This window comes from Alternaria triticimaculans, assembly GCF_023758025.1.
Source record: "Alternaria triticimaculans strain BMP 0046 chromosome Unknown scaffold_9, whole genome shotgun sequence".
Lineage (NCBI taxonomy): Eukaryota > Fungi > Ascomycota > Dothideomycetes > Pleosporales > Pleosporaceae > Alternaria > Alternaria triticimaculans.
This window is the reverse complement of record NW_026055966.1, coordinates 1191021-1209846: the sequence shown is the minus strand read 5'-3', so window position 1 is coordinate 1209846 and position 18826 is coordinate 1191021. Positions and strand designations below refer to the sequence as shown.

Below are 18826 nucleotides of genomic sequence, written 5' to 3'. Positions count from 1 at the left end.
CGTCCTCCACAACAAGAATGCCTCGCCTATCCCAGCCCCATCCCTAGGCTAACCAGATCCCCCCACAGGAGCCAGCCCTTGCGGGCGGCTACAACTGTGAGGTTCACCTTAAGCCCAAGGGAAAGGGAAGAGGGCGGATGCGGCCACAACAAAACCACAAAACCAAAACACAACAACAGAAACAATCTCGAAAACCAACAAAACCAAACGCCTGTCCATATGCCGGGGTATCATAAGCGACCGAACTCCGAAGTACTCCAACCCTCACCGAACGCGTGGGGAAATCAAATAGTGGGAATGGCTTCCAAGACCGTCATGGCGCGTTGGCCCTCAGCCTCGAATGCCATGATTTGCCTTTCGCAGGCCATGCGCAACTTCTCCTCGCCCCGCTTAGCGTTGTAAAGGACCCATTGCTCAATAGTCATGGACTTTTCGTGGTCTGTCAGGTTTGCCATGACCGCGTCGAAGATTTGTTCGGGTGTTGAACCAGCGGCCTCGATGTTGTCAAGACCGGCGTCGATGAGAATGTCTTGCATCAGGCCCTGAGCCTCTCCCTGGGACGCGAAGAGCATGTCCACATTGGCGGGCTCCCAGCCGTTGTTGTCATCTGCCTCGCTCATAGGAGGTGGGGTCCTCTTAGGTGTTCCCACCATCAGGTCGCCTGGCAGGCTGGACATGTCGAAGTCTGATGCGACGTGGTCTTGGGTATGAGTCGGAGTCTTCTTAGGTGTTCCGCCCGGCAAGTCGCTGGGGAAGCTTTCAATGCTTGATGATCGAACGCGCTTCGGTGCCGGCTGTGCGACCTCTGACATCTCAGTGATCTCCATTGCATCGCTCATGCGCTTCTTGCCACGCTTGGGTGCGGGTACAGCCTCTGAGACATCGGTAATGTCCATAGTGTCGCTCATGCGCTTCTTGCCGCGCTTTGGAGCGGGTTGTATGACCTCTGAGACTTGGGTAATGTCCATTGTGTCGCTTGTGCGTTTCTTGCCACGTTTAGGTGCTGGTTGTGGCATCTCCGACAGCTCGCTGTCCTCCATGGTAGTGTCATCGATATGCTTCTTGCCGCGTGTGGCCTTCTTGCTCGCGGTGGATGCAGTAGACGAGCGTGCTGAACGACCCTTGGCTTTTGAAGCGCGCTTGCCCTTCTTTGGCGCGGGGATGGGCGGGTTGTAGATATCGGACAAAGTGAAGAAGAGACAGTCGGGAGAGCGTTTACGATGCTCTTGCATTGGGTCGTCGCCAATGTCCCAGGCGTCGAGTGCGCGAGCACAGTATGCACAGGTGACGCCATCGGGAGTTTCGTCTGTGGGGTCGTAGAACCATCCCGCGGCGACCATCTGGTCGACTGAGGGGTAGCCGGCGTTGGGGTCTAGAGGCCACATGTCGCCGAACGTGTCGCGACGCGCCGCGACCATCGCGTCGGAGGTCGGGTCTTCTTCAGTCCTGCCTGGATCGCCAGAACGCAGGCGAATGCACGCGATGACTGCGAAGCCGCAGCTCGGCGAATGTGTCGCGTGTTCATATGCGGGGACGTCTGATTCCTCCCAGCCGTCGAGCTGGCACTCGCAGGAGAAGCATTGTACGTTGTCAGGGCTGGCGGTAGTGGGCCTCCATACGAAACCCGCATACGCGAGATCTTGTGCCGCTGGTGAAGCCAATGGCCAGCCGGCTTTGGACTTTGTGCCTGCCTTTTTCGATCTGCTGCTCGTGCGTCGCGTCTTTGTGGTCGTCGCTGCTCCGCCAAAGGTCGCGAGACGCGCCTGGAATGAAGCCAGCGCGGCGTCCATGGTGTTGGCTGTTGTGGGGGGTAGCCGAATTTCTTTTTGGGCGTTCTTGTGTGATTTTTGTTCAATTGACAAGAGTAGCGCCTGAGTTACACGCAGTATTGAGAGTTGGTGTGGTGGGATGGGTGGGATGAGAGGAAGTCGCGTCTTTACGACGCGGCAGGCGGGACCAGACAACATCAAACCCACCAAGCTGGTTACGGAAGCAACCGCTTACGTCATCCACCCTCTCACTTTGCGAAACCTCAGGCATCGACTTCTGTACAAGATGTATCGACGCCAACCAGCATTCCGGATAGCGTGGTGCAGGAGGCCTCTGGTTAATGTCAATCGCCGCTTCATCTCCTCCGAAAAGACTGTACCCGCCGACAAGCCACATGCATTCCAATCGCTGCCCCCAGACTGGGAAGATGAGCCTCCCTCGCTGGACGACTTCACGCAGCTGCCACGCGACTTCGGGAAGAACCAGCTGATACAAACGAATGAGGAGTTCAAGCGATCGTTAAGGGGCATACTCCGGCAATTTCCACCCGTTACCTATGCGTTTGCCTATGGCTCCGGCGTCTTCCCTCAGTCAGCTGCGACAGCTTCACGCCCGTCGGAATCACCGCATCCGAACGCGCCCGAGGCAATTCTCAAATGGCAGAAGGGCGGTGGAAAGATGATAGACTTTATCCTGACGCCTCGGTTCTCGCAGCACTTCCACTCGCTCAACCTGCGCGAGCACCGAGACCACTATTCTTTCCTGGGCTCGCTCGGCTCAGGCGTCGTCAGCCATGTGCAGGAGAAGTATGGTGCAGGCGCCTACTTTAATCCATATGTTGTAGTGAACGGAACGATGATCAAGTACGCTGTTGTCAACTACGAAACACTGCTCCGCGACCTCACCGATTGGGACACCCTTTACTTCGCCGGTCGCTTACACAAGCCCGTCAAGATCCTCCACGAAGAGCCCAACCTCCGCGTCGCGAACCAACGTAACCTCCTCTCAGCCGTACGATGCGCGCTTCTCCTACTACCCCAGACGTTCACCGAGAAGGAACTATACTCTACAATCACTGGCCTGAGCTATCAGGGCGATCCGCGTATGCAATATGGCAGCGAGAACCCCAAGAAGATTGACAACATCGTCACGCACCAAATAAGGAACTTCAGATACCTCTACCACGACCTCATACTGTCATTACCAAACATACTCTACGCCGACGATTCCGTGGTGCACACAAGGGGTTGGATCGAGGACCAGACGCTCAATCAGAAAATGTCGCAAGATATGGATCCCGAGAGGCGCGCTACTATGATCAGGCGGTTGCCCAAGAAGTTCCGTGAGAAGGTATACTTCCAATACCGCGGCAAATTTGGCATTTCAGGTCGCGAATACCAGGAGATGCTGGATGCAAACAAAGACGAGTCTTCCGGTGGTATCCTCAAGAAGCAGGTTGCCGGCGACTTTGACAAGCGGATAGCAGGCGAGAAGGACGTCCCGCAGATGGTCACCAAGGCGATCAATCAGACGGTCAAGTGGCCTTCCACTATGCAGACTCTGAAGGGTCCTTTCACTGCAGGCTTCTCCAAGACAGTGCGGTATTTGCAGGAGAAGAGGCAGAAGGCGAAGATGAAGTAAGAGGGACGTTATTACATGTTGATGCTCGCTTCTTCAGGCATATTTCCCTTTGTACCATCACCAAAAGCGAACAGCAAGCGCGTTAGCTTCTACGTGCCCTGAATGCAATCGCGTACAGCCGCCGTCGTAGCTCACGGGTCAGGCTTTCTGTATAAGCGGAAAAGCGAACATAGACTTCAATAAACTTCAAATCAACAGCATGACATAATCTCTGTACATACCCAGGCGAACTCTGGCCCCCAAAGAGGTTTACTATATGCTGTCAAGTGGACGATAATAATTCATTTGCGGCTGTCCACCTTGTTGAGCCACCACTGCATGTAAACGAGTCTCGTCCTGACCGCCCCTCTCCACAGTCTCCACCCACAACTAATTTTGAACCAACGCCACACCGTAATATCAATTGTACAAACCACTTCCGCAACACTGATAGCACTCTAGTGTACGTGTCGGTCATCATATATTATCTGAATGTTCGATTAGTCATCAAACCAATCCATCCAACACGGCTCAATGGTGTAAGTCCCCAACTTCACCCAATCAAGCCAAACACCCCGACTAATATCTCTACTAGCTAGTCGCATGATTCCTGCTTTGGGAAAAGCTTTCACAAACTGCAGGAGGTCCCGGGTGTATGTTCCCAGTGTTCGAATTACCAAAGTATCAACCACTAACGCGTGTTAGTCAAATCCCGGTTGAGCCCTTTATGGATCTTTCTTTTTTGCTGATTTTTTTGCTTGGTTGATTGAATAGGGGTAGGTAAGAGGAGATATATGTAGTGCTGGCGAAGTGCCTGCTCTGGCCTTTATGTTTGTCTGGTTGCGTGTTGTGACTTGCGCAGCTGTTTTTGTGTCACACGCTAGACATGTAAACCTCACCCTTTAGATCTTTACAGTTCCTGTTCTGATGAAACGAAACTGTAAAGTACTTTTTCTGTGCAAGATGTTCTTGTAACGAATCTTGTTCTACTTGTATAGTTCGATGCAGCAGATACAGGATATCGCAGAAATATATCCGCATGAACGTAAATCAGATAGAAAGTGTCTATCTAATCGCATTCTGTTGCCTTGCTCAGCACTCTTACCTGATAACAAGCATCTTAAATCACAGTAATACATATGCTGTGTCGTATGAACACTGCTGATCAAGAGCATAGATCACTGACTCTTCCACGTTTCAGCAGCACGATCTTGAGAAAAATTCTATCACATTCAAAAAGACCAAATAAAGGTATCTCAACATCCCCCAAACTCCAACCCCACCCATCCAAAGACTAAGAAACAGGTATCGTAACATTCATATACGCATCCAATCCAACCCAAAACGCCGACCCAACCCAACCAATCTCAAAATCACCGCCTCCCAACCGGCCACTCAACCTCCAACCCCAAACTCCGATCAATAGCTCTCCCCTCCCTCTCATCCCTCCTAACACTCTCCCCCATAACAACAGTCGCGCACCGCCTAAGCACCTCCTGTCCCGTAATCCTCTCGCCAACCCTCCCCGGCGCACAATCGCCCACCTGCAACCTCCTTTTCGTAACCTCGAAATACTGCTCTTCATTCTCCAACGTAAGCAACTGCACAAACACACTGCACATAACAACCAACTCCTCCGTCATCTCCATTTGGTAGCCCCAAGCGTGGAATACCGCGCCGACGTAAGGCAGGTTTCCGTTTTGAGAGAGGAATTGGCGGAGGAGGGAGTGGTTTGTGGCTGAGAGGCGGGTGGGGGGGATGGTGGAGGGGCAGAAGAGGGCGGGGTGTTTGAGGTGGGTTGTGTAGAGTTTGTCGAGGGCTTTGTAGTGGGTGCGTGTCCAGGGTTCGATTTTGGGGAGGGGGTGGAGGTGGGAGAGGATTGGGTGGGGGGATGGCGGTGGGGGGCGTGTGAGGGTGGATTTTACGCGGTCTAAGAGATGCAGTTGCTGGTGTGGAGATGTGGCAGGCTGACTGCTGGGTTCGGGGCTGGCTTGCGACTCCTCGCTGATGGAACTTTCGATTGACTCGTCGACGACCTGGGGACCTTTGTAACGGGCCGGTGATTGTTGCGGTGACGATGCGGGGTCCTCTTCGGGTTGATGCGAGGCCTGGGAGAGTGGCGAAGGCTTGCGGGCGGACAACAAGTTCTGCTGGAACCGTGGCTGCATCTTTGGCGGACTTGATGGAAGACGACTGCGCTGTTGGTGCGAAATTCTGCTGGGCTCCTCGGTGACCTCAGTAAGGTCGTTCAAAGTCCGTTCTTGCGGCTCGTAAGCATCCAGATATTCATTCGCTTCCTCGCGCACGCGGACTATCGTAGAAGCTGTGTTACCCTCCATCTCTACACGGAACTGTCGTTGGTCGGATGCTGCAGAGATTTTGCTATCGCCATCCACAATAGTATGGAACGGTGAGCTTTGAGCAAGTGGCAGTGTGGACTCTTCAAATTGCACCGAGCTTGTTGAGATGTCGGCGCTTTGAAGTTCTCGCCTCAAAGGACTGCTCTTCTTTGGTGAGCTCATGAGCGCAGGGAAGCGAGGTGGTGTGTCAATGAACGGGTTTGTCTTTGTTGTCGGAGATGGCTTCTTTGTTGCCATGGGCGGTGGCGAGGACTCGGGAACGAAGCTTTCACCTTGGTCCAGAAGTTCAGACAGACTCACTTTCTCCTTCTCTTGTCGCCGCTGCCGTCGTTGTTCGAAGCGAGATGGTCGCTTTTGGTTGAAGACATTGGGCATATTCGACTGGAAGAACATGCCGGTGTCATCACTAGCCTCGCTTGCCGGACTCGACTCATCGTCAATCTGGATCGGCTTGTCTTCCTCCAGTGGAGTTACGACATCCTCATCCTGTTCTTCCTCCTGCTCATCCTGTTCTTCTTCGTCTTCATCTTCGTCATCTTCGGGTTGTTCTGTGACTGCAGGTTTCGCCTGGGCAGGGCTCGGTTCTCGCTGTAGCTCAGCTTTCTTGTTGTAAAGAGCTTCATTCGCCTTTCTACGACGCCAGGTCCTTGCAGCCGATTTGGTGGGAATGTCCTCTGTAAAGACATCGCGGAACGACTTCTCTTCCTCCACAGGGGCTTCCTCCCCCTCAACTGAGACCACCGAACGACTAGCCTCTTCTTGCCAGATGTCAGCGAAGTCATCCCATTGCGCAGGTTTGTCTGCCTGTTCTGCAGTATGATCCTGTCGGGGTTCTTCCATCTCAACATCTCTTTGTGCCAAGCCAGTTCGTTTCGCAGGGGGTGTGTCGGCCCGCCAGCTCATCTGACCCTCGCTCCTTGCAGGGCTCACCGGTGCGCTCTCTTCTTCAACATCCAGGACCGGGTATTGCACCTCATCCGCTGTGACGGTTGGCTCCACTGGTGAGACGGCATGATCCTGGTCTTCGGGAGTAAGAAGACGTGACTGACGTTTTCGATGCGTTCGGAACACACCTTGTTTGGGAGCTATCGTAGGATTGCTTTTGATGGGACTCGAAGGAGCGGGTGCACTCTCTTCATATGGCTGGCCCGCAAGCTGCTCACCAAGACGTAAGCCCGCTTGGAGCTCTTTCCGCGTGCCCTCGCTGAATCCCCGGAACAGATCATCAAGCTCGTCGCGCTTCTTGTCGAGTGCCTGTTGAGGAGGTTCGGGCGTAGACGAAAGACGAGTGGGATCCAGCAAGCCTTGTAAAGCTACGCCAGCGGTAACTACACGGCCGAGCGTCGGTGTCTGGGCTTTAGGCGGGCTAGGCTCTATAGCGGGCGGCGCTGATGGAACGTCGGCATCTATGACGGGTGTCACGAAACGCGATAGCTTTGGGCGTGTACGGTCCGAGGGTGCTGTGAAGGTCTGGGGTGGAGGTGATGGCTCTTCGCTAGTCGATGGTCCAGCATTGTGCGTTGCAGCTGTGATTGACTCAGAATATTCGTTTCTCAGTGATGATCCAACGGCTGGCGCTGTGGTGTTCTGCGTATCTGCAGGCTTTCGCGTACTCCGCGGTCCGTTACTAAGCAAGGTATCAAGTGAGATCATAGTGAAGCTCTCGTTGCCAACTGTGTCGTCACGCATCCTCATCGTCCCCTCGTCAAAAGCGGCTTCTGCGGGTTCGTCGTCTTCGAAGGCTTGAGCTTGGTCATCTTCCGCATCGCTCGCATGGGCGGAGCTTTCGCTGGGTGTGGGGAGGCTGGCATGGCCATCTTCGGAGAAATCGAGATCTTCGGGCTGTATAGGCTCTGCGTCGTCTCCACTGGTCGGCGTAAGAACATCGCTTCCTTCCTCTTCGTGCTCGTCAGACTCCATGAGTACCACTTTGTTCGCGTGTGGGGTACCCTTGCGCGTTCGCAAATCCTGCCTCATGCTCCTCTGTATCGGCGAGCTCAAGTTGGGCAATTCCTCAGCCTCCATCAGCGCATCGCTCATGGTCTCGGTAGTGGGGCCGGGGAGATCTGCGAAATGCGCGCTCTTTTTTGAGATTCCGGACTTTGAACTCGAAGGAAGTCCAAGCGTAGTATCTTGCACCGACCCTTCCCGGGTCTCTGAATCCTCCGCCACAGCGACGACCTTCCTGGGCCGGCCTCTCCGCTTCTTGGGCGGCACATCGGTGTCGACATCGGCTGCGCTTGACTCTCCACCCTTCATATTCAACTCGCGTGATCCGGATCGTGCGCGTCTCTTGACTGGTGTTCCCTTTCGCTTTGGTTTAGGAGTGGCGCCCACGTCAGACTTTCGGGGGCGTCCGCGGGGGCGTTTGACAGGCGACGAGGTATCGTGATCCTTCAATGGCACCGTCGTCGTTTTCGTTCTCGTAGTTACTCGCTTCACGGATGGGGATGCGTTGACGTCGTCGCTTCCGGGTTCAGCCTGAACGGTGACCTTGATGCGCCAGGGGCTCGCACCGCCGCCTCGTGGTGTGCTCATGATCATCGACTTGGTGGGGGACGAGAACATCATCTCCGAGGCCTCGAGTCTGCGGTTCTGCTTGGTCGGCGAGCTGCCCGCCATGGAGTCACGCGGCCTGGGCTTGCGGGCGGATGTGATGGTGTTGTCGAAGGAGAGGGCCAGCGGATCCGGGCTCGAGTCGTAGCTGCGGTCGCTGTGGGCATCGTCGCCTGCCGTTGCGCTTCGGCCGCGGGGCGCCATGTCTTAGAAGGGTCGGAGGGGTGTCTTGGTTGTTAGTGCGAGAGGAATGCATGTGGGTGGGGAACAAACGTGCGGTATCCGTCAGAATGCGGGACGGGCCACGCGCTGTCGCCCTAGCAACTATCTTATCACGCGCTGCTACGCGCGACACCACCAACAAGGCAGCCGGCGAGACCATCGAGTGCAGACTATGGAGGCGCGATGGGTATTTATGGGTGAGTTGTGCAGTCTTTCTGTACGCTTTCTTTACTGATTCGCGCAGTATCTACAAGGAGATCGGCCCTGGAAAGCGCGTAGCTCTGTCAAAGCTCGCCGTCGAAAAGTTCGAAGAGACCGGACGCCCGCTGCGCATTGCTATCGACACATCAATATGGCTTTTCCAGATACAAGCTAGCAAAGGTAGAGCTTTGGCATCACGTACATGCTTGCGCTATGCTGACTGTGAATAGGCGGCACCAACCCGGCGTTGCGCACCTTCTATTACCGCCTCCTTCGCCTCATCTCGCTCGCCATCCATCCCGTCTTCGTCTTCGATGGACCAAACAAGCCGCCCTTCAAGCGCAATAAACGCACCGGACCAAATGTCGCATCCATACCCGAATTCCTTGCAAAGCAGCTATTGAAGCAATTTGGATATCCGATACATCTTGCGCCGGGTGAAGCTGAGGCAGAATGCGCGCTACTTCAGCGAGAGGGAATAGTGGATGCGGTCTTGAGTGAAGATGTCGACACGCTCATGTTTGGAAGTGGCATTACGATACGCAACTGGTCACCGGAGAAGACGGGAAAGACGCCAACACACGTCAACGTATACGATGCGGTTGAAACAAAGAACGGGCCGTCAGGACTGGATCGCGAGGGCATGATACTCGTCGCGCTGATGAGTGGAGGAGATTACGTCCCTGAGGGTATACCTGGATGCGGCCCAAAGACAGCATGTGAAGCTGCAAAGGCAGGTTTTGGCGCCGATCTGTGCAAGATCCCGAAGAACGACACCAGAGCCATGTCCCAGTGGCGAGAGCGACTGCAGCATGAGCTGAAGACGAACGAGAGCAAGCACTTCAAGCGCAAGCACGGTGCACTGAAGATCCCAGACGACTTCCCGCGTTTGGACATTCTTGGATACTACACACACCCGGCCATTTCGAATCAAGCGGGATTGGATAAACTGCGCCGATCGATCAAATGGGACCAAGAGCTGGACTTCTCGGGGTTGCGCGAGTTTACACACGATGCGTTCGACTGGGTCAAGCTTGAAGGCGCAAAGCACTTCATCCGCAGTCTGGCGCCTTCGATGGTTGTGCGCCAGCTACGTATACGCGCTGGAAATCTCGATCGACTGCCTACCAACAATATCCAGGCGGTACAAGAGGACGAAGCTCTCCTCATCAAAGGCCTGCATGGAAAGCGACAACATTCGGTCACGGACAACTGCACAGAACTGCGAGTAAGCTTCACGCCGATTGAGCTTGTCAAGATCGACCTTAGCAAGGAGGATCCCGACGATGATGTGGAAGTACCACCTAGTTCTCAGCAAGCCGGGGGTGATGCAGAACTCGATGATGAAGATCTGGAAGATGAAGGCCCTAAGAAGCGTGGACCTACCAAGTTCGACCCAGAGAAGGCTGCGAGAATTTGGGTGATGGAGACTTTCGTCAAGGTTGGTGTGCCGCTGACGGTTCAAGATTGGGAAGCCGGGCGACAGACGAAGCTGAAGCCTAAGCGAGCAGCAACTGTGCAAGAGCCTGGCAAAGCTGCACCAAAGGCCAAGGCTGCTCCCAGGCGGACGAAGACAGCCGGCGATCAACCACAGGCTCGCATCGAAACTTTCGCCAAGGTAACGAAACCGGGCTCAAAGCTCTCGCGAGCTCTCGCAAAGACACAGGACAAGGTTGCTGAGATCCCTGTACCTGTCCCGCAGTCTGCACCACAACAGGACGATGTGATTGATCTACTCTCCTCCTCGCCAGTAAAGATTCGGGATATTGTACAGCCGCCACCACCTGAACGTGAGAAGTCGGTGTCTCCCCCCATTGCAGATCTGCCTCCAAGTGTGAGCAAGCGGAGAAGACGAGCCCCGATTCAACGCTCCAAAACACTTCCCGCTGATATCAATGCGGTTCCTGAACGACCATCGACGCCTCCTCTTCTCAACACGATAGAAACATTGGACTTGGTAGATTCGCCTGCTCATCCCTCACCCTCACAATTACCCGCGAAGAAGGCCAGGACGCGAAGAAATAAGGATGGGCTCGCTACAACAGCGTCTCGAGATGCTTCTGTAGCCCTGTCCCCCAGCAAGTCAAAGCAGTCAACATTAGATGCATGGCGAGCATCAGTGACGCCCACCAAGCGACGAGGTGTGACACCAGCTCTCAATGCAGGGCCACCACCCCAACTTCGCTCCTTATCAGAAGAAGTCGACTCGCTGGACTTGACACTTTCCTCGCCGGTACGAGAAACGCGACCTCAACAAAGTGCCAGTACCAGCGCACTACCAACTGCGAACATGTCCACCACGCGTCCACCATTGACATCAATATCGTCGAATACGTCGCATACATCCACAAATTCGGCATCATCAACAGCCTCCACATCCAACAAGAAGAAGAGTATAAGAGACGTATTTGGTCCATCTCGACCTCGCCGCACTTCACCTCGTCTCAGCAAAACCATGTCCGCGCCCCCTGAAGCCGACTGCCTCGATCTCACATCACCACAGCTTGTTGCAGGAAAACCAAGATCAGAATCACCAACGGCTGATACTCTCGATCTCACATCGCCAGAACCCATCTCAACAAGACCACGATCTGCATCACCAAATGTCGAGACACTCGATCTTACTGAACTCTCGTCCCCCGTCGTTGAGCGCGCCCCGGCCCCGACAGCACCTGCACCAGCATCCCCTCCACCGACCTCGACCTCACCTTCGTCCCTCCGCAGATCCCCACGCGACCACAAGTCTACATCACCACAGCCGCCCTCTCGCACCTCCCCACCAGCAGCATGGAAAGCGCGAGAGAAGAAGAAACGCGCAATCGTTCTGCGGAAGAGCGTAGTCGGCGCATGGACCTACGTAGATGTCGATAGCCCGGAGAAAACAGCAGATGGTCACGCAGGACTTGTGCTCAAGGGCAAGGAGAGAAGGAAATGGCGCGAGAGTGCTGTTGAGATGTTGGATTTGACATAAACCTGGCTGAATGCGCTTTAGGGTGGGAGAAGTATGTTTCGGTCCTTTTCGATGCAGGTTTTGGGGCTCGCGACTTGATGATGATGGATACGAAACGCGGCGTTTATTGAATATACCACGTTGAATTCCTATCCTTTCCTTTCCTAATTGTGCAGCTACGACACCCTTCATACCACACACGTTACCCACATTAACGACAACATGCGATAATATACCATGCACATGTATTCCATATCTTGAGTCGCTGAACCCCTGCAACAAATCCTAGACCCTGCGTGCGTTCACACACCAAAACCTGCTCCCGACCCCAGCCTCACTCCCAATCCAGCCCATGACGTCATACACCCAAACCTCCACCACCAAGGCACGCGGCCATGCATACAAAGCATGCGTACCACTTTCATCCGCGGAGACTCCATCCTAACTAACCTCCTTGATTTCTCTTTCTCAAAATCATCAATAAAACTGCACGTCTTGATTCACGCGTCGCAATACCCGTTAAACCTACCACCACCATCTCATTTTAAGAACAGCCGAAGAAAGACAGATCGGGTAATCTTTCAAGATGACACAAGCCGTATCCAAACAAGACACCTCGTCCCAACAAGTCCAACAGCAGCGTCAAGGCGCGGGTAGCAGAGAGGTGCAGGAACATCATGCTAGTGCGAATGCTTCTGTATGTCCATATCCCTTCCCATGCTCATTCCCATTCCCTACCTTATCATTACACTCCACTATACGGCATCATCTACAGTACTGCTTGATGCTCTGTAACGTGCTGTGGTGGGAAGATGGGTAGTAGGATTAGATGGACGCTACCTAGGTATAAGGCTGACATCTAAACAGGCCGGTCTAAACCTCAACCTCTTCGGCGCCCTTTCCGGCGCCTTCTCCTCCAAGCAAAAGAAAACTACACATCAGAATGCTGATGGTTCGAGTACTACTACTGAGGACAAGCACGATAAAGGTAACCACTTACCCCTTTACCCCATCCCATCCCATCCCATTCCATCCAACCCGATCCCCAAATGTCCCCAGCGGATCTCTCACCTACCCCTTCTTTGATTCCCTCGTTATTCGACTACAGTCTCACTAACCAATATGTCTAGGTACCGCGAGCGCAGCAGCCGGGGGCAGAGGAAGTGCATACGCAGCAGGAAACGCACAGCAGAGTAGTTTGAAAGCGAAGGAGAGTGGGATGGCGCAGGAACAGAAGCAGGGGAAGAAAGTGGAGAAGGTTGATCATTTGGGGATTGAGGGGTAGAGAAGGTGCTGAAGCTGTAATACTTTGATGGAATGGGTACGATGGTACTGAATATGAGATGACTATGACTATGACTACATTAAATCTAAACCAAATCGGGATGATGCTAGACGTGACAACATTGCGAAGACTAGTACAATGATAGATCCATCTCTTCATAAAAAATTGCCAAAGACCAAAAACGCCGTATTCAACCCGATATACCAAAACCCGAACACCTTTAAACAAAAACCACATAAGAAAAAACACCTCTCAAACCGCCCCGCCAATCCGACTCAACCCCTCAACCCCCCTCTTAGCAGCAACAACATGCCAAGGCACCGTCCCATTCCTTGTCCCCCTCATCCCCCTCAACTTCGCCAAAACGCCCAACGCCCTAAACTGACCCAGCACCTCCTTCAAAAGCCCCTCAGCCGTCGTCCTCGTCTGCGGCGTAGGCGTCCACATAAGACTCGTCGTACTCCTCTGCGCCGAATCCTGCCCGGGACCCGGACTCTGCGGCGTACCCGGATTACTAGCGTAAGGATTAGGCAGACCAGCTCCAGCGCCGCCTGGACTGGGGAGGTCGGAGGAGGCGGAAGTACTACCACTGCTGGTGCTGGTGCTACTGGAAGAGGGTGGGAAGGGGGAGGAGGCAGCGCGGGTAGAGCCTACGGCGCCGATCCAGAGGAAGTTTACGGCTATGACGATGGGACCGGGTTCTGGGTCGGGGATGGGGTGCGAGATGCTGTTGGTTGTTTGGTGGGTTTCGCCGCGTTTGACGAGGAGGCCCGAGATGAGGGCGGGGCTGAATTGCGTTGTGGAGTGGGTGTTGTGGAGGCGGTGGGCGAGGATTACACCCCAGGTTTCGTCTGTGACGTCGACTAAGCGGGCTTCTGGATCTGCTGTTGGGTCTGTGGCGGAGGGGTCGGCCGAGGGTGTTGCGGCAGGTGTTAGACCTGGTCCTGGGTCCGAGGGGGAGACGCCGGCTTGGGAGGTGGAGTCTGGAGGGCTTGCGCCGCCGCCGGTGGTTGTGCTTGGAGCAGCCATGGTGGGTATGAACTTGTACGGTGGATCTGCATCGACTGCTGTGAGTAAAGTGACGAACACATTGATCTGTGTCGGACACGAAATGAGGTAGACCCATGTCTCCAATTCCTCTCTTTCCAGAACTCCGGCTTTGGCAATGCAAACACGCCAGTTGACTCTTCGCGATTGTAAGATTTCGATAGTCGTCTGCCAAATCTCTTTTGCGACCTCTCTGAACACGCGCGTACCTAGATGGTACGAGACGACAGCTTGTGATTTGCCACAGCTGTCGGTCCAAGCTGCTGTCACCCAAGTGCCATCGAGGCTGATCGCGTAAGCAAGATGCATATAGGTATTTTCTCGAAGCAGATCCTGCGCCGGCTCGGGTATCAGCTTGAAGGGTATGTTTCGTGGAAGCGTCTCCTCGAGATGGAAAGCAGGTGCCGCATAGATGCTGAGAGATGTCTTGTCGCTATTAGGTGCACTCGGCGGGCATCGATCGTAGACCTCTCGTGCAAGGCTGAAGTAAGTAGCTGGATCTAGAATGACAGGGGCGTCGAACGAAGCGATGTACTTGATAGGTATGACCTGAAGCACCAGATCCGGCTTCTGGGGCTGATCTGGACGCCCTGGTGTTCCTTGACCGTAAGCTTGGAAGAGTGCCCAGAAGGCCGAGCACAACTCCCAGAGCGCAGACGGACCACCGAAAGGATCGATCATGTAAATGACGAATGCATCAATCTTTGAATCCTGTTGCTCCCGTATCTTCGCATGCTGTATGGCGAGAAGCTTTCCGAGCTGGACGCAGGTCTCTCTGAGGAGCTTGAATGTCTCTGATGGTGTGATGGACGAGCTGGCCCTCACAGGCACAAGACCCCCTTCAAACTCGACAACCGTCTCGACGCGAGAGTGTGAACCGAGCTTGCAGCTGTCGTAAGCAAGCTGAAGGTTGAGCAGGAAGTTCTCAAGGCATGGTCGTAGAGCATCGCTATGAGGGTATACGCAGAATGTAACGACATTCTTGGGAGGACTGATGGGTGATAATCCCAAGGGCTCCCAGAACGCTACTGCTGGTGGAAGCAAATCCCAATGCGTCTCCGCACGGCGTACCCTCAAGAATGGTGCGTTGATCTGGTACATGTGGCTTCCGGTAACTGCCGGACCGTCACTCTTCCGTGCAGGTGGCCTCTGCTGTGCTTTTGCCAGGGCAGCATAGTCCTGAAAGACCTCGTGCACGCCTGCAAGTGTAGGTAGGTCGCAATCCTCGGCCGCTGGGAAGAGCCCTTTGATGACAGCCTGCCAGCGCGTCTCTGCCATCTCATCATTTCCGGATTCTTTTTCGAAAGGCACATCCTCTCCCAACAGATCCAGAGTTGCAGACACAATCTGGTCTGTTACAATCTGCGTAATTGAGATGCTGTCCTTGGCACTCAAAGGCTTCTCTTCTGATACTTCATAACTCATCTCCGGCTGAGAGGTGGGAGTGTCGGGCATTTGCGCTGGGTTTGTCTGTAGGGTAGGTAGACTGTAGCGCGCGCCAGCTAAGTGTCGTTCCACTGGAGACGGGAAATGGACCAAAGACCAATCCCATATGCTTGGCTCGAAATTGTTCAGGTTTGACTCATCAAGTTGAAGACCGTGTAAATCTTGCCAATCGCCTCCCATCGAGTCCGCGAACGATGTCACTGAGAGCGGCGTGGCGTTGCCCTCGCTCTGTAACTTCCTCTTCGCAGGCATGACTAGTCCGCCTATGGTAGCTGTGGGCGTCGCTTCCACTTCCTCATCTTCTCCAGAGTCTTCATCGGATTCGTCTGACGTCTCACTAGAGTCCGAGTCTTCGCTAGCTGCTCGAGCCAGAGATGCTATTTCTGGTATCTGATGCGTAGACGCGGCCCCTACAGTGATACGAAGCTTCGAAAGTAGAGGTATGTCTCTCAGACTCTTCGTCTGGGTGACGGTGGCCCCAGCACCAGGACTAGGGCTGGAGATACTGTTACGGCCATGTTCCACAGAGTGATGCGTGCTGAATCGTCCATCCTGATACTTTGCATCAGACATGCTCATCTTGCGACTGAAAGCCACCGGGCTGAAGTGGGTATCATGTGGGGTATCCGTGGGTTGAGTCGATCGAGCATGCGATGTCTTCTTATTCGGCGGAGATGGTTGCAGTGCCTTGGAAACAGCGCTCGGGCTTAGTGGTGGAGTTGGCTCCTTGGAGAATGACACTTTTGCTTTTGGTGTTGGGACGGCAGTTTTCTCCTCAAACAGGTCGACGCTTTCGTTTGGCGGTTCTTCCACGGCCATGGGCTGTTTGCCTTTGTCTTCTTTCTTCATGTCCACGGGAGGCTCAGAAGCTGTATCCAACGCACTTTCGAGTGCAGCGAATGGGTCAGATGCGTCTTCTTCGGTCTTGGGCTCGACAGCGACCTGAGTCTCAGACTTTCGTGATGTGTTGGCAGGTGCTACGCTCGTATCTGGCAGCTGAGGTGCGTCCATCATGTCAATATCGTTATCGTCTGGTCCGTCAAAGAAGTCGAAATCCGTGTCGTTGATGCGATCCCCTCCGTATCCATCTTCGTCCATATCGTCGCCGAAAAGATCATCGTTTCCACCGGAGGTGTTCAAATCGTCTGGCGCAGGTGCGACGGGTGACGTCAAAGGCATTTGTTGATCTTCCATCTTGGTGTCGTCTTGTGGAGCGGAGAGATTGATGGCAGGATTGCTGCCTCCGGGTGCTAGGATGACGTTGGAGACCGTGCCGGACACGCTCGGTGTGTCGCTATGGGAGACCGCAGTTCCAGGAACAACCCCATCCGGAGGTGTGGGGTAGACACCACCTGCAGGATGCAGGTCCCCGTAGGCACCACGAGCATGTACAGGTGATGACGCGATCATGTTTTGTTGTTCGTCCTTGAGACGGGCAGCGTCCTCTTCAGCCTTCTTCGCTTTTCGTCTCGCTTCAAGAATCTTGTCACGATCGGGCTTTCCTAGAAACCACTCCTGTGCGGCATCAAGTGGATCTTTGAAGCCCGTTGATTCTGGCGTCTCGTACCATCTCAGCATACTGTGGCCTCCAGCTGCTACCACACTAGCTGGCTCTGCAGACGTCATCTCGTACTCTGCTGAACCGTGAAAGAAGCACAGTGCTCTGGGCCAGAGGACGTCTCGATCCTGACTTGCTAAAGCCGGGCTCGAACTTAAAGGGTTGTTGACGGAGGTCATGCGTATTCTGACCCATGAGCTTTTCTTCTCAAGGTCAGGCAAAGCGAAGCCCTTCCAGCCCAGCCAACGCTTGACACTCGACTTCCAATTCTCAATGCTCTGCTCTAAGGTGGTGAGTCTAGTGCGTTTCCTATGACGGAGGCCTATCTCCTCTACGAGGGAATCAAGCGGATCTTCAAGGCTCGTTATTGTTGCAAGTAGGCCATTCGGAGCCACTCGGATACATCTACCAACCAAAGACTGCTCTCCAGCTTGCGTTGACACGTCGCCGACGCAACGAATATCAGTCTTCTGGTCAATAAAAGTCGATACGAGGAGCGTGCCCGAGCTGGCCCAATGTACATTGATGCTTGTAATGCGATGTACGCAGTCTGGTAATTCAACCTCATCTTCATCATCGTCTATCTGCTTGTAAGCCTTGGAAACAAACGTGCGGAAGTTCAAGGCAGTCACATTGCAATCTTTGACGATGTGGAACGAGATGAGAGCAATGACGGATGATGTGAAGAGCTCATAGACTGTGAAGCAATCGGGCGGCGCAGGGGCATCAGATGCCGAGGCCTGGCTGTTGCCCTGTGACGATCTCGCACTGCCAGCAGGCAGGCCCCTTTGTGGTGCTGTTGCGGATGGGGAATTGTTCGAAGCCGCGGTGGTGTTGGGGTTGCCCGGGCGCATGGGAGGCCGCGCTAGATCGATGGCCTTGGTGCATCCTGTCTGCTCGCCTAGCACGTGTCAGTCGTAATTTTGGGAAGGTGCGAGTGCGACGTACTGTGCAGGCGATAGCCGTAGAGCTCTGGGAGGTCGACGTTCGGCTCTATCTTATCGACGGTCGTGGGCTTGAACAGCCATAGCCACGGTCGCGATGCATCCTGCGCAACAAGGTGCAGGTCCTGTCGCAGCTCGGCTTCGACTGCGCGTATGTCGTCGGAAGCATTCCAGTCTCGCGTTCTCGAGGAGGTGGGGGTGGTGGTGCGGGTGATTGAGAAGGCGTGGTATGCGACAGCCTCAAAGTCTCCCTGTATATTGTCAGCGTGCCATCGCGTACGAGTATATTCCGACGTACTATAGCTTGCGCATTCGTAGTACAGGTTTTGAGAAATTCCATTAGAGAGATGGCTCCTTGTTAAGGGACATTCAGGTGGTATGCGCGGCGTATTTTCACTCCCAAGACTGCGCTGTACACTTTTTCCATCAACTCCGCTGCGGTCCGCCCAGCGCGTCACGCGCGACAGTGTCTATCAAAGCGATGGAGGAGTGGTGTGGGCGGGGCGTCGAGGGTCGAGGGTCAGTGTATCGGCATGATCTAGACGCGTAGGAGAAGTGATCATGGCTCCGAACACGGGGAGAGAGCCGGATGCAGCTTTCGGCGCCTCCCGATTGCAACGACGTGGTACAGGGTGGGCAGTACAGGCACTTGAGGGACAGAGCGACTGGACCCGGCAGCGAAAAAGCATGTGCATGCGATGTCAGCTACGCGGAAGAGGCAGCCCAGTCGACGGCGGCTGGCTCGCGGTCGCTAGCCCACACATCCATGTCGCCCGGGTGCACGCCCGGAGTTGCGCTTAGTACTAACGGCTCCACTCTTTTTTCATCGCGAACTTCCAAACGTTCTCTGCCGCCGCTCTGTCGCAT

General features: G+C 54.4%; 6 protein-coding genes across 6 annotated transcripts; 3 read left to right on the top strand and 3 right to left on the bottom strand.

Annotated features, from left to right (window-relative positions):
• Positions 1 to 284: 284 nt before the first annotated feature.
• J4E78_006826 (uncharacterized protein) lies at positions 285 to 1790 on the bottom strand (the record flags this gene model as incomplete). Its single annotated transcript, XM_049367436.1, has 1 exon — positions 285 to 1790. The coding sequence occupies one exon, from the start codon at positions 1788 to 1790 to the stop codon at positions 285 to 287; it is 1506 nt and encodes a 501-aa protein (XP_049221183.1).
• Positions 1791 to 2055: 265 nt separating this feature from the next.
• Positions 2056 to 3411, top strand: J4E78_006825 (uncharacterized protein; the record flags this gene model as incomplete). The annotated part of the gene is made up of 1 exon (XM_049367435.1): positions 2056 to 3411. One exon carries the CDS (start codon positions 2056 to 2058, stop codon positions 3409 to 3411), a length of 1356 nt encoding a protein of 451 aa, XP_049221182.1.
• Positions 3412 to 4763: 1352 nt separating this feature from the next.
• J4E78_006824 (uncharacterized protein) lies at positions 4764 to 8510 on the bottom strand (the record flags this gene model as incomplete). Its single annotated transcript, XM_049367434.1, has 1 exon — positions 4764 to 8510. One exon carries the CDS (start codon positions 8508 to 8510, stop codon positions 4764 to 4766), a length of 3747 nt encoding a protein of 1248 aa, XP_049221181.1.
• An 86-nt stretch (positions 8511 to 8596) lies between these two features.
• J4E78_006823 (uncharacterized protein) lies at positions 8597 to 11700 on the top strand (the record flags this gene model as incomplete). The annotated part of the gene is made up of 5 exons (XM_049367433.1): positions 8597 to 8691; positions 8773 to 8909; positions 8960 to 10962; positions 10995 to 11186; positions 11233 to 11700. The coding sequence occupies 5 exons, from the start codon at positions 8597 to 8599 to the stop codon at positions 11698 to 11700; spliced, it is 2895 nt and encodes a 964-aa protein (XP_049221180.1).
• A 565-nt stretch (positions 11701 to 12265) lies between these two features.
• Positions 12266 to 12964, top strand: J4E78_006822 (uncharacterized protein; the record flags this gene model as incomplete). The annotated part of the gene is made up of 3 exons (XM_049367432.1): positions 12266 to 12376; positions 12547 to 12667; positions 12810 to 12964. 3 exons carry the CDS (start codon positions 12266 to 12268, stop codon positions 12962 to 12964), a joined length of 387 nt encoding a protein of 128 aa, XP_049221179.1.
• Positions 12965 to 13216: 252 nt separating this feature from the next.
• Positions 13217 to 18299, bottom strand: J4E78_006821 (uncharacterized protein; the record flags this gene model as incomplete). Its single annotated transcript, XM_049367431.1, has 3 exons — positions 13217 to 17916; positions 17964 to 18210; positions 18258 to 18299. 3 exons carry the CDS (start codon positions 18297 to 18299, stop codon positions 13217 to 13219), a joined length of 4989 nt encoding a protein of 1662 aa, XP_049221178.1.
• Between the last annotated feature and the right edge of the window lie 527 nt (positions 18300 to 18826).